The following is a 14,388-nucleotide window of genomic DNA, read 5'->3' as shown; positions in this document are numbered from 1 at the left end:
TATTGTTGTAAATCAAACCGTGTTCCAGCGCAGCCTTAAAAAAGTGTGGAATTTGATGTGAGAATTTTCCAGATCTGAATAAAAATGGAGAAATATTTGGGATGCTGAACATTATTCATTTTTTTATGATTCAAACATAAAAAGTCCATCAAATTCTGAAAGACAATGGGCTTTTTTACATTAATTGAATTTTAATTGACGTCTTTTAATGTATATTGATTCAAAGCTGGGTGAATTTAACCCCTTGACCTACTTAGAGAGGGATTTTAAACTGGACCTGTGGCTCTTACAGCTCTCCACAAGTTTTATTTTAAAATCTATATAAATTCTGACAAAATACTTTTACTTATTTAGTGCTTTAAACAAGTTAAATATAAATGTATAAGTATATAATTTCAGCCTTAGCATATGACTCAAGTGATTTTATACTAAAGCTGTAATAAGAGTTTCTAACCTTTGTTTTTACCCAACGATTTAAATCCATATTTTCAAGCCGAACACTTTCCAATGATGAAGAAGTTGACTGTGGATAAAATAATAAGAATATTTAGATTTTAAACTAATTAAAAATTCAGTTTAAACCAGTTTTACAAACTTTTTCCCCCAAAATATGCAGGAATAAATTCATTTTGATAGCGCTTGTTGCTTTTCTAGGTCAGAACTGATTTCCATTCAATTCATCAAAACTGGGTCGTGAAGGGAAAATTGTTAGATTCTGATCTGTATCCTATTGATCAATGCAACTCTAATCAGGGTTTGATTTTCCTCGAATTCTTTCACCACACATGCAAATCACCAAAAACTTTTTTTTTTTAATTGCTGATGGCAGCATTTAATGAATGTGTATGGGAATAAAACATACATTCCAAGACCCAGTCGACTTTAAGCCCTAAAAAAGGAAAAAGATTATTAAATATTTACCTTATATGGCTGCGGATGTAGTCAATTCTTTCTTCTTTTATTTGTCTATTTTTACTGGTGTTGACATTCATACTTTATTGACATTTTTTACAGCCATAGTGCTATGGATCACAAATTGTGCTTTAACAGATTTGCATTGAATGTAGGAAAATTTGATTAGATTTAAGTTTCATCTAAATACTAAATACTAAAATCTAGTTAGGCTCACACTTCCCAATAAAACTTCCAGATTTGAACAAAACCCGATTGAATGGTCTTGCAGTTTGAGTCGTGAAACTTGTGGACATTTGAATTGGCAAATTTGTACAAAAATTGATCCAATAAGGGTCAAACAAAGGAGAAATAGTTCATTGGAGATTAATTTTGGCCTCACAAATATACATTGAACCATATCTTCATGGTTTCTGGTCATTTTTTAAAAAAAACTTAATTTATTGGCATGTTTTGTGTACAGATATCATTTGATTTTTCTTTGCTTCTTCTTGTAGCCATAGGAATAAAACGTCAGGCTGGCCCCCACCCGGCCTGGGCTCCTGGGGAGGGCTTCAGGGGCCCCCTTACAGTTGGGACAGCATGAACAACACCAGAGATGGACGGGACTTCTTTACCAAGTACGCTTCATCCTAATCATGTATTACAACTGCTTAGTTTCACACCACAAATTCATTAAGGAGCCCAAATTCGATTGCTTCTACTTTTCCCCCCTCAAATTAAGACCGCAAAGAATTTAGATTTTTTTTAAAAACAAACCAGGGAGACTAATGTTGTGTTGAAAAGGGAGCTGTAAATCACTATAAAGAATAAAAGAAAGGTTTTCATTATTAAAAGACATCTGCAGCTACAGTTTCCTAACATTTTGGGGGTTTATCATTTTCTATTAGCTTGACCAAGGCAAAAAAAAAAAAAACAAACAGTCCATTCAGCAAAAAACAAGAACAGAAAAAATAGAAAAACAAAAACAAAAAATCAGAACTTGAGCACAAAAAACCCAGCTACATTTAGATTTGTAATTTTTTAAATAAAATTTCTCACACTATGAAAATAACTGTCATTCCATATACTTCTTAGATATTTAAAATTTGTCTTTTTGTTTCCTTACTTTGCACCATTTCTTGCTCTTCTTGTCTTCGTTGTGCCCCATATTATCACCACATAACACCAACCATATGCTCAATTGTTATTTTTAGCAAAAGCTCGATGGGACAATTTAATATGAGATGTAAAAACCTCATCCTGTGTTGCATTTATAACAATTAGGCGACAGAGGTTTGCACGAAGTACAGGCTGTGTGGCTCTCTGTCAAGGGTGGCATGGCTTGGGGGAAACCATGTCTCAAAAAAATTACTTTTGTGTCGTGTTGGTGAAAACAAGATGAACTGGTACATTTTCTCAAATTCCATTAAATCAGTCTAAACTGTCCTTTTTTTTGCTGTAGATCATAATATTTTATTTTTGCTGTTATCTTTTTGATAAAGAAGGGTTTTGTTATAGGAGTTGGTGTGTTTTTGGTTCTTGTGGGTCTGCTCTGCTTCGATCTTGACAGATTACATCAGTTTTTAATTCTCAAATGATTTTAATCAGAATTAGTTTGCAGTTTTGTCCTACATCAAGCCCTGTATGGTCATACTTATCAAAATAAAAACCTACAATAACAAATTCAAAGACTGCCAAGGGAGGTTTCTAAGCCATTAAAAGGTAAGAGGAGGGAAATGATTTAGAGGCACCGAGAGTGAGTTACCTCCACTTAAACTGTGCATCACCCGTTCAATAACCTACATTCTGCATGCTCAGTGTCGTTCAGACAGACATTTCAGGCTCGGGACCAAATGTGCAATTAAATGATGCATTTGCATTTTAGTGATTCCTCAAAGGTGACTGCAATGACTTGCAATTCAGGAAAGGAGCAGGGAAATGTGAACCTTTATCTGATTCAACTTATTTTAAAAGTCGTGCCAGAGACAAACGGTGGCGTGTTGCAAGTGAAATACAAAAATATAAGGCAGCCACTTTTGTTAAGCTTGAAGTGCCTCAGTTGCTTTTTCTGGCCATGCATCACTTTTATTGCTTTATTCCCCTACGCATTGAACTGAAAAACGAACTGCCTCAGGATGTTTGAGATCCACTAAGATGAAAGAGAGGTAACTACGCAAACAAAATTTACCCTAGGAAGTTACTTACCCGTGTGATTTATCTTGTTTTGTGTTTTTAGGAAGAGATACTGAAACAATATAGTAACTTAAATATAGCTTTTCCATATTTGTTTCATTTTCTCTTTCACATCAAAACATTTTATTTTCTCTTCTCACTTTATCAGGAAAAAATTTTCTATTTAAAAGTTAGGTTAATGTAAGCCTTATAAGCATATTTTGATGTTTTATATTCATATTTAGTGTCTTTTTTGAAGCATCAATCCTCTCAACATCTGTAAGTTACCTGAATAGTTACAATTCTTTAAGATGTCCAGAAAGAGTTTTAAAATGATAACTGTAGAAATCATACTTAGTGAGAAAAAACCCAGGTAGAAAATGACAAAATCCTTCAAAACCCTTAAACTTTGGCTTATTATCACTGCAAAAGTCCAATAACTCCATATTCAACAGCCTGTATCTATACATATTAACTTATTTAGCATAAGTTTGTAATTTAGTGACAGGATTAGAACCATCTAGAGTCAACCTTTGCTATAATTTGGACGTTAACACCTTTATAGAATATAAAACAGACATATATGAGTTTGTTCCAGGTTGAGCATGAATTATAGAGACCCGATTCAGTAATCAGAGCACTTTTAATCGCCCCATTCTGCAGAATTTTATATGCCTTTAGGAGGCAAATTGGTTCCAGATCGCAAATTTGGAGGTTTTATGAATGCAGCAGGCAAAATGGCCTTTTGGCTTAAAATGCTCTGCTTATGAGCCAAAGATGTGATTTACGAACACCTAATGTAACCAACCGCTCAAGTTCTACATTGTAATTTTATTATTCTCTCATTGTGTTAAAACTATTCCTTTTTTGAAGATTAATTCATCAATCTTTCGCTAATGTGCCTGATGTACAACATGTTCTTTAATTAAACCTCCTTAGCGGCCATCTTTCCTATTAACCCCAATGTCATTTGAAAGTGAAAACGTCTGCTGACTCATTTTACGTCACTTTGACTTTGCTGATATTTTCGGTTGTTTCCGTCCTCTTTGTGTCTTCTAGCCAAGGCTCCCAGAGCAGCTCCCTGGAGGAGGTCCACCTGGATGGCCTCCCTCCCGCACCTCGTCTGGTGGAGATGAGACGGGACCCGGTTCTGGGCTTCGGGTTTGTGGCTGGTAGTGAGAAACCGGTGGTGGTCCGCTCTGTCACACCAGGTCAATCTAAGAATCACACATGAAAATCTGTTTATGAAATGTAATCTCAATTTATTGCCCTGCAAGAATGTAAGTGAACCTAACTGATGGGTTCGTGTCTCCTCACTTCCTGTAAGCTGATTGGTTGATTGCAAAATTCAAATTCTCACACCTGTTATGTGTTAAATGATAAACACATGCAAGAAAAAAAATATTTAAGTGATTATGTTTTGTAAAGCAAAGTGTAAGTGTAGGGGTTCATCTCTCACTGTACACATGACAGCTAGTTAGCTAGCTAACAAGCTAGCACATGCTTCTCCAAGTTGGAACTTTTTACTGATTTTTCTAAGCGCTTCGATGTCAATGGTAGCATATTTTGTTCTATAAAGCTGGGCTCTGTAGAAAAGTGAATCATTATTACTTGAAATAATTACTACTCAAGTCCCAAATGGAACTGTTGGTGAAACGAAGTTAGCATTATTTCTTTAGCTAGCCTATCTGAACTATTAACCTTAATAAATGTTGGTTCCTGAAACAAAGACTGTTTCAAAATGAAATGTTTCATATTTGCAAGAGAAATTATTAAAACAAAGACCAAGTATTACATTTAACCTAAGTAAAATATTTTCACTGGATCATTTTGTTGAGTGTATGTACACACTTTCTCGTTTGTCATATTCAAATCTAATCTCTTCAGCTGTATCTCCAACAGGGGCACTTTAATCAGCTATATGGCTCGGTTCAATGTTTCTCTGCGTGCAGGTGGTCCTTCTGAAGGGAAGCTGCTGCCGGGCGACGAGATTATCATGATCAACGATGAACCGGTCAGCTCAGCCCCCAGGGAACGAGTCATCGATCTCGTCAGGTAGACGCCCAAGACATAAATATTAGAATGATTATGAATGGTTCCTCTCTACTGTCCTCACATACGTGCTAAGAATGGAGGAATAATTCAAAATAAATAACTCGAAGGCATTGTATCTTCAATTTAGTTTGACTGTACATAATTGGATCTAGATCTGACAAAATCACTAAATAGTGAAATGACTTTCTTGTGAAGTTGCACAGTATAAACCAAACTGAATCATTTCAGGATTTATCGCTGCAACAAAAAGAGCCTGGTAAGGAGTTTTTGTCTGATTAAACTCGTAATCATTAAATTTTCATTAAGACACTTATTAGTGTCGCTCCAGAGAAATTCTTCCAGTGTGTTAGCAACGCGTTCCACTCATCTGCTTGGTTCTTATTGCAGTTCTGCACGGCAGAAATAACACTGAGAATTTAGTGCGCTCAGCTTAACCTGACTCAAAACCCTGTTTCACAAAAATCACTTTTGCATTTTTGCCTTTCAAATTAAAATGAAAGATTAATGATTGCACGGTTGACAGCCTCTGGTTTGAACCGCGGCAGCTCGGCCTTTGCCAGAGGCGTTTCATTCCACCTCACCCGAGCTAATCGTATTCTTCCTGTTGTTGGCTGTCGTCGTTTCTTGGTGATTGTTCTGTCGTGATTTAATTGACTTGCTTGTTTCCCCATGTGCTGGCTGCAGGAGCTGCAAAGAGTCCATCATGCTGACTGTTGTTCAGCCATATCCAGTGAGTCGACACAGAGGATTTATCATCTGTTTTCATAGTAACTGATGCTTTTAAATAAATAATGTTTTCTGCAAAAAAAGTGCAGACTTGAGATGCACATTGAAAACTTGCACCACCAAACCCAAACTGAGCAATTTAGTCCAGTTAAGTCAATGTATCTGTTTTTAGACATAGACTTTTAATTACAATTAATTCCTGTTTGAAGTGAAACTCAATCATCTGTGGGTCAGAGCTTCATTATTGTGTTTTCATTTGCGCTTAATCTGACTGCGATGCTCTTCGTGTCACTTCAGATTAACTGCTGCTTATTAAGTCAGCTCTTAATGCAGCGTAGTTCATAATTAAAAAAAAAAGTTTTACATTTCATATTTGTTAAATATGAAGTTAAAGTGTTATAAAAAACTACTCACCCTATTACAGATTTTTTTCTATTTTTGCTTTTATGTCATATTTACACCTTTCATTACACCTTGTAAAATGTCATTTTCAAATTATGGCCTTTGAAAAAAAAAAAAAAACCTGTCTACTTAGTGCAGTAAAATTAATCTAATTTTTTAAGTAAAAAAATAAACAAAAATCATATTATTTGTTCACAGAGACTGAAGCTAAATAAATAAGTCTGTTCTTCAAGATATCATTGCAGTTAATGTTATTACTTTTTTAAATAAACTTTTACATTTATGTTTGCATTGACTATTTGATTACAATTAAAGTTTGATTATTTACATGTTGAAATGAATGTAGAATCCAGTTCCTCATCAATAATCTTCCTGTATGAAACAAGTACTGAGAATAATGAATGTAAAGTGTTTCCTATCGGAGTAAATATGTGATATAAAAATAAACAAAGTGAAAACTACCTTAGAGTTTTTACCTACAGCCTTTTTATTGTTTCTTACACTGCTTACAAGTTACTGTCAGGAAGATTATTGATGATGCGCAGCCTCCTGCCTCAATTTTCCATGTAAATAATCCTAATATCTCCTCTCATGGGTCACAATAATGTAGCAATGTAATGAACTACTTTGACGTTTCTGATGTAAGAGCCATTTTCAGTTTGTAGAAGTCCACTTTGGTCTTGGCCCCATTTGAACAAGCAATTAGCTTCAGCATCCAGGAGAGGTTAATAGAAATTTATTCTAAACAAAGATGCCAAGGGAGTTGTGTAATGCAGGAAAGATACAACCATTGTACTCCTCTTAATAGAAGCTCACTTTAAAAACCCTTAACTTTCCATTTAAAGTTTTATCAGAGGGGAAATGGAGAAGCCGACTGGCTGCAGAAAAATCAAAAAAGGCTTTTATGTGAAGGGCAGGCTCTGCTTTTGACAGGTACCTTTAATTTAAAAGAAAAAAACCCTCAGAGCATTTTATGGAAACTATATGGGAAACCTGTTTAAGTTTAACATGCTAGTTAAAAAAAGTTTGGGCTAAAACTGTTAATAGTCTTTTCTACAAACCATTAACGGTCTGTTAATTATCTTTCGAGAAAATATTTTCAATTTGCTAAAAACTGAAAGAATATTTTTATAGAGCTGCATGACAGAGTTTGCTTTCTGAGCGGAACATTTTGTAAAGCTTTGAACTGTAGAAACAAATTTAAGGTATAAAAGGTATAAAAACAACAATCAATGACAGAGTCTGCTGAAGTCTTGCTCTCTCTCACTCTTACGCAGCCTGAATGAAACACAGATGGCTCCCGGCATGAAACAGAAAATACATTTTCATTTTTCAAACACCTCACTGACTCCGAGTAGAGAGTCTTCTTCCTACAGTAACAACTTTCACTTATTCGGTGTTGCTGCCAGAGGGAAATGTTGGTGCTTAGATACAGTGTTTTCACTGATCGATAAAAGGTCAGATTTATGAGGCTCTGGCCAGATGGTCACCGGTCAGGATCAATCTAGCAGAAAATTGACTGATTCCGGTCACCGTTGATTTATAGGGGCAACTCTAATTCTTCAGATTAGGAATAGATCGCTTTTCCTGAACTTCTTGTCCTGTTCTTCATCCATCTGTTTAATTCTGAAGCCAGTGTTGTGAAAATAATTGCAGGTAAAAAGGCTGTTTGCTGGAATTTTGAAGGACTTTAAAAAGAAAAAATGCTATTCTTCATCCTTCTCTCTCTCTCTTTCTCTCTCTTTTTGGACGACTGCCTGTTAGTCTCCTAAATCAGCGTTCATCAGTGCAGCCAAAAAAGCCATGCTCAAGTCCAATCCGGTCAAAGTGCGCTTTGCTGAGGAGGTCATTATAAACGGCCAGGTCCCGGTCAGTACCACCCCACGCACACGCACAAATAAACACATGCTTATGCATGACCTATATAGGCAATGCCAGATGGTTTCCGCCTAAGACAGACAGTTTGCTGAATGCAAAATAGATAAGACAATCACAAAATGAATTCCTTTCGCATATCAAACGGACTACATTGCCGCAGATTTAAAAAAAAAAACACACACACCGACGATATTCCTTCTTTGCAGAATCCGGTGAAGGACAACTCTCTCCTATTCATGCCAAATGTCCTGAAGGTCTACCTGGAAAATGGGCAGACGAAGTCGTTTCGATTCGACAGCAGCACTTCCATCAAGGTGTGTGCCTTCGCCGTGTCTTCGGGGCGCGCTCGGCAAAATTAGCGGCAGCTCCTGCATCTTTATTTACCGAGGGAGAATCGCTCAGAGCCCACGCTTGCAGAGATTACAAAGTCCAGTCACCTTTGAGACCCTGGAGGCAAAATATAAAAGCCCTGATAAAATATGAAAAAAAGCTCTTTAAGATGCATCCTCTTTTACTGATTTTATCCACATTTATTGTTTTTTTTTACTGTTGTAGATGAAGACAAAAAAGACCTTTGCTCATGTAGTTTAACAAATTTTTATAGAGTGGTTTGTTGTTGTTTTGGCCTAATGTGTTGCATGAAATATCTTTTAAAGCTTTGCAAAGGTGGAACTATTTTTGTCTTTGAGTCTTTACCGATTTTAGTTAGTAAAAAATATTCTTCACATTCTTACTGATGGTCTGTTAACTGGGGAAATAAAAATAAAACAATAATAACCAAATGTGCTTATTTCGATGTGAGGATAGAGATCCAAAGGACAGGACTAAATGGAAAGAGATGATTGGCTTCGTTTTGTTTGTTGTCTTTTGTTTCGCTGATCCATTTGTTTTGTCTCCTGTTTTTCCAGGAAGTGATTATGACCCTGCAGGAGAAGCTGTCGATCCGCTGCATTGAGCACTTCTCCCTGGTGCTGGAGGAGAGGACCGAAGGCTCTGGAAGCAAACTGCTTCTCCTTCACGAGCAGGAGACGCTTACTCAGGTCAGAGACGTTTCGTTTTCCCTCGTCGTGCCCTTTTCTGTCCCGCACACACTCGCATAACTGCTCAGTATTCCAACAGTACTTAGACCCGGGTGCCATTTATCAGCTCTGACACAGCAGGGGGTGACAGTTCGCATTACCTCCCTCCCTCATGCTCTTGCACACACAAAGCAGCACATGGCACACGCCAATTCCCGTTGACCGCTGCTTTCTAATGAGGTGGCTTAGATGACAGGAGGACAATTTTAATATTCATGCCACACTGTTCAGAGCTAATATTCTGCTAAAGCAGTATTTAAGGGTCATTATTCTCTGACAAAGCTGATAAACTATTCAAACTGATCATAACTAAGATTCTGATCTAGCTAAAAGCATCGCTCTTAGTATTACATGAGAAAATGCTATACTTTTTTTTTTTTTTCCCAAAAAAATAATCACCGTTTTCCTTTGTTTACCGATTCTGACAAACCCAGGTGACCCAGAGGCCCGGTTCTAACAGGATGAAGTGTTTCTTTCGAATCAGCTTCATGCCCAGGGACCCAGTGGAGCTGCTCCGCCGGGACGCTGTGGCGTTTGAATACCTCTATGTGCAAGTAAGCTGCTGTGGGAGAGGCAAAGCTCAAATTTAAATCAGTAAAACTGTCTTTAAATGTAACCATATCTAAACTATTTGGTACCAGATAGAAATTGGTGATATGTAACAGAATTAGATGATTTAATGTTGAGTAAGAGTGGAAGTTGTAGTCATTTGAAGGCATCTAAACCCAAAATGAGACAGAAAAGTTTTCACACATGAGAAACTCTATTGATAACAAAAGTGAGCTTAATTTTGCGGGAGTTTATAAACCAACACAAACTAGTTTATTGTTGTAATAACATAATTTTCTAATAATGCCACCCCCACCATGTTTCACAGTTGGCAAAGTGTTTTTCCCTCCCTGTTCCTTTGTCTTCATGGTGCTGTTTGTTCTCCAATGTCCTCCAACAAACTCTTGCACCATTTCGCTTTCAGTGTTGTAACGACGTGGTGTTGGAGCGCTTCGGCCCGGAGCTCAAGTACGACGCCGCGCTGCGACTGGCTGCCCTGCAGATGTACATACTGTCCATGACGGCCAGACAGAGTCAGAAAGTTTCACTAAAATATATCCAGTAAGTTGAAAATGTGTGTTTGACATTCCCGACAAGATCCGGTAGTTAATAAGGACACCCTGTTGAGAGTTAGAACTTTGAAACGTGTTTTCAGAGCAAAAAAAAAAAGTCTCTTTCTGTGTTTATGACCAGTAGAGGAAAAAGCTGTTCTCCTTAGAGGGTCAGTCCAACAAAGTTGTGTGTTTTTTTCTCTCCCTGACAGCCAGTTTGTCAGTAAATTCCTTCTTCGGCTGTCCGCTGCAACTGTTTTAACCCAGTTCCGGGGGAAAGACTTTGTTTTCCAAGCGTGGCTCTATGTTTTATATCAATCTTCTCTCCACAGAAAGGAATGGGGTCTGTCGCTGTTCCTGCCTCCGACTGTGCTGTCCAGCATGAAGGAGAAAAACATCAAGAAGGCTCTGACGCACATTCTCAAAACCAACCAGAACCTTGTGCCTCCGGGGAAAAAAGTAACCAGTTCCCTTTTGTCTTTCTTTGCCCTTGTTATTAGCTTCCAACACACACATACGCACATATGCTTGAAAACACACTACGACTCTGATTTCTGATGCAATACCCCAAAATAGCTTAGCTGCCATACTCATCTTTGTAAAGGTTCTCACCCTTGTCAACCCAAGACCTTCTGCCAAGCTAGACCTTGAATGCTAATTTGGAAAACGAGCAACATGCATTGTCAGAGCCTGTGCATAATGAGGTATTCATATTCACACACACATGTCCCGGATAGGAGCGGCTCACTTAGGGTGAACTTTGCAGCTCTTTCTGAGACTCCAGCTGGTCTTGTCTGCAACATTCATGGTGACTTTGGTCAGTACAGCTTATCGACTCGATTAACCTATGTATTTTTAAATATCATGCCACTATATAGTTCTAGCTATTTACAAGTTATGATATAGCAATGCGGTTCATATCAAAGCTAACAATAAGCCACTAGAATGTCCCTTTCTTCCCTTTATTGTGCCAATTCCTTTCTCTGTTCTTCTAATATTCTTCCCTTCCTTTCTGTCCTTGTCTCACACCTTTATTTCTTTCTTCTTTTTGCCTTTGTGTCCTTACACTCATCATTCAGTGCTGCCTTCCTTACTTCCTACCTCCCTCCATTCCCTATATTTTTCCTTTTTACTCATTCCTTCTCGTTTTCTTTCATCTTTCCTTTCTGCCTATTTTTTTCTTGATTACACATTTTAAAACCTGTACACGGTAGAACGTTCTAATCCAAATTCATTGTGACCTTGAGTATTTTATATTCAAAAATAAATGTAAAAGGCAGAGACCTCCCGAAAGTTGTCTATTAAAGTTTGGGGGGGGTTATGTGAAAACATATGTAGAATTTGATTTTTCAGACTGAAAGAATAACTCTATAAATGGATGGTTTTACATTGGTTTACATTTCATCTTTAATTTGACTGAATGCACGCACAATCAGTAATCAAAAAGGACAATTTTTATGTTTTTTTTTTTAACCCTATGCAACGCTTTAAAATAAGGCTAATCTGGATTTGTGGTTTTTTAAACTTTGTACAAATGAGATAAAAAACTATGCTTTGAAAAAACACCTAAACTGATAAGTCCAGTTGTTTGAAGAGATATGCCACATGCTTTGGGTTGTTTTATATTTTGCAGTACTTCTAGATAATCACACCTGCTCACTATTCAAGCAAATCAAGGTTCATTATTTTGTTCTCAAGTCTCCAGTATGTTATTAAAACAACATAAAAAATATATGTGTTTGGATACATATGGAAAAACGTGTAGGAAGCCCGTTGACGGTGGAGTCCTTTCATACACAAGCGAGCGATAAAGAGCACTGCAGTGGATCAGATTGAACTGATATGATGGTATATAATGGAAACTCGGTGGTCCACATCAAAACGGCTCTATCGTGCTTTACATCCTCTAGAAGCCTCTAATGCGTCTCCTCAGATTGAAGTGATTTCATTTCTGAGTAATTACCTTTGTGTCTCTCTTCTATCTTTACAGCTAACTGCATTGCAGGCCAAGGTGCATTACCTGAGGTACATCAGTGAACTAAAACTGTACGGAGGAAGAGAGTTCAAATCGATACTTTTGGTAAGACGTTCGTCAAAAACCCTGTCTTCGGGGATTTGTTTGTGGGAACCTCTTTGCATTGTCTTCTGTCCTTCTGGCCGCAGCAAGGCGAGAAACAGACGGAGGTGATGCTGTTGGTGGGCCCCCGGTATGGGATCAGTCACGTCATCAACGCTCGGACCAACCTGGTGGCCCTCTTGGCCGACTTCAGCCACGTCAACCGCATCGAGATTCTCACAGAAGACGAGACGAACGTCCGGCTGGAGCTTCACGTCCTGGACGTAAGAGTAAGTGCAATCGTCTCTCCTTCCATTTTCTGTATCGTCTTCCTTTATTGATCGTTTAATACACCTCACCCTCTGCCCGTCTCTCTGTTTTCTCAGCCCATCACTCTGATCATGGAGTCCAGTGATGCCATGAACCTCGCTTGCCTGACGGCAGGCTACTACCGCCTCCTAGTGGACTCCAGGAGATCTATTTTCAACATGGCCCACTGCAATAACATAGCAGAAGATGACGCTGGTGAGTCATCATTGTTTTAATTACTTTTGCAGATTTATCGCAGTCCTATCAAAACTGCACGTGCTAAATATTTGGTAACAATTGTTCTCAGGAAGCACATTAATCTGTTGCATTTTTATCGTGAACTTTATGTTGAATTTTCTTGCTAAATATTTCACATGAAACTATTAAAAACTCTTGCTCTTTACAGTCTCGAGAAATTATATGCAAAGTGAGATTAAACGATTTAAATATTAATATTCCTACTGAGAAGCATAAAACCTTAAACATCCGGAAGTGAAAGCACTGAAAGGGGAAGCTGTTTTAAAGTTTAATCAAAATGAAATATGAAACGCAAAGTAATATTCGCTCGCTCGCTTGCTGCAGGTCAGGATCGTGTCCTGGAGTGGCCGTACAGCACGTCTTTAGGGGAAAATGAAGAGCCGTCACAGGGGAAGGTCTACAACAGAAACTATCCAGACAACGGCCAGAGGGAAAACAGCATTTCTCCCTACTTCCATGAACCTCAAAACCTGGACGGCGACCACGGGACAAGAAGAAGTCCACTGCCCCCTCCCCTTCCTCCACCCACCAGACACAAAACCCAAGACTCACCTCGAAGCGCCAAAGTTTCATTTATTTTTGGAGGTAACCCGCCCCTGAACAGACCCAGGAACTATGATGTAGTACCAGAGAGCCCAGAGTCTTCGGAGCCCTTTCAGTTCAACGAGCTCACCCACGTCTACAGCAACATCATAACTGAGGAAGGCGGTGAAGAGCCCGTGCTGAGGGACTTGTTCTATCGAGACACAACAGATGACGCGGAGGATGATGAGGACGCGTCCTGCGAGGAAGACTCCACGGGGGGGACTCCAGTGGGTGACAACAGGGAAGGTGGAGACGACTGTGGCAACCAGGGCGCGCGGTTGCCCACAGCAGCTGGCAAAGCTACTTTTCTCACTCTCTCTGGGTCCACAGATGACATCATCGATCTCACGTCGCTGCCGCCTCCCGAAGGAGACGACGGCGTCAACGACGACGAGGACGACACGCTGCTGCAGACCCTCAACCTCGCAATCGCGGCGCCGCCGCCGGGCTTTCGGGACAGCATAGACGAGGACGTGGCCCCGGAGGGACGGCCTCTAAGCACATGTGATAACGACGACATTCCTGTGTCGCTGATCGATGCTGTACCGACTCACGGAGAGGAAGAAGGAAGCAGCGGAGGGGAGAGTAGGTTAGAGAATGCAGTCATGGATTCTCTACAAGCACTGGAGCATCTATCGGTCTCCGAACAGAGACCTCCTCGTCCACCTCCGAGCAGCAACAACACAGGTGTGTGTTAAAATCACAACAGTGTTTGATCGCTACTATACATTATATTTTTTTTTAGGCAAAACATAATCGGCATGATTAGGTGTTCTGAGTTTGTCATTTGATCTTTTCTGCACAGTGATTATTCTGCGCCTGCACTTAAAATGTGTCTTGCGAATCTTTTATTGCCATTGTTTCAGAATACTTT

At 38.9% G+C, this 14,388-nt stretch overlaps 1 protein-coding gene across 4 annotated transcripts in view; it reads left to right on the top strand.

The window, feature by feature from the left end:
• Positions 1 to 14,388, top strand: part of LOC103475928 (FERM and PDZ domain-containing protein 4) — a 46,132-nt gene that overhangs the window by 27,001 nt on the left and 4,743 nt on the right. For 3 of the 4 annotated variants that reach the window (XM_008427925.3, XM_008427934.3, XM_008427916.3), the window contains exons 2-15: positions 1,410 to 1,532; positions 4,126 to 4,277; positions 5,019 to 5,121; positions 5,806 to 5,851; positions 8,014 to 8,118; positions 8,334 to 8,441; positions 9,036 to 9,167; positions 9,641 to 9,760; positions 10,180 to 10,316; positions 10,639 to 10,765; positions 12,297 to 12,386; positions 12,470 to 12,652; positions 12,749 to 12,887; positions 13,254 to 14,201. In XM_008427925.3, coding sequence (XP_008426147.2) covers positions 1,410 to 1,532; positions 4,126 to 4,277; positions 5,019 to 5,121; positions 5,806 to 5,851; positions 8,014 to 8,118; positions 8,334 to 8,441; positions 9,036 to 9,167; positions 9,641 to 9,760; positions 10,180 to 10,316; positions 10,639 to 10,765; positions 12,297 to 12,386; positions 12,470 to 12,652; positions 12,749 to 12,887; positions 13,254 to 14,201 — 2,513 coding nt within the window. The remainder of the gene's footprint in view (positions 1 to 1,409; positions 1,533 to 4,125; positions 4,278 to 5,018; positions 5,122 to 5,805; positions 5,852 to 8,013; positions 8,119 to 8,333; positions 8,442 to 9,035; positions 9,168 to 9,640; positions 9,761 to 10,179; positions 10,317 to 10,638; positions 10,766 to 12,296; positions 12,387 to 12,469; positions 12,653 to 12,748; positions 12,888 to 13,253; positions 14,202 to 14,388) is intronic. The other variant, XM_017303730.2, reaches the window with a different exon arrangement.

Source organism: Poecilia reticulata, chromosome 2 (genome assembly GCF_904066995.2).
Source record: "Poecilia reticulata chromosome 2, P_reticulata-male-v2, whole genome shotgun sequence".
NCBI classification, from domain to species: Eukaryota; Metazoa; Chordata; class Actinopteri; order Cyprinodontiformes; family Poeciliidae; genus Poecilia; species Poecilia reticulata.
The sequence above is the reverse complement of the archived record's forward strand: the minus strand, read 5'-3'. Positions and strand labels throughout refer to the sequence as shown.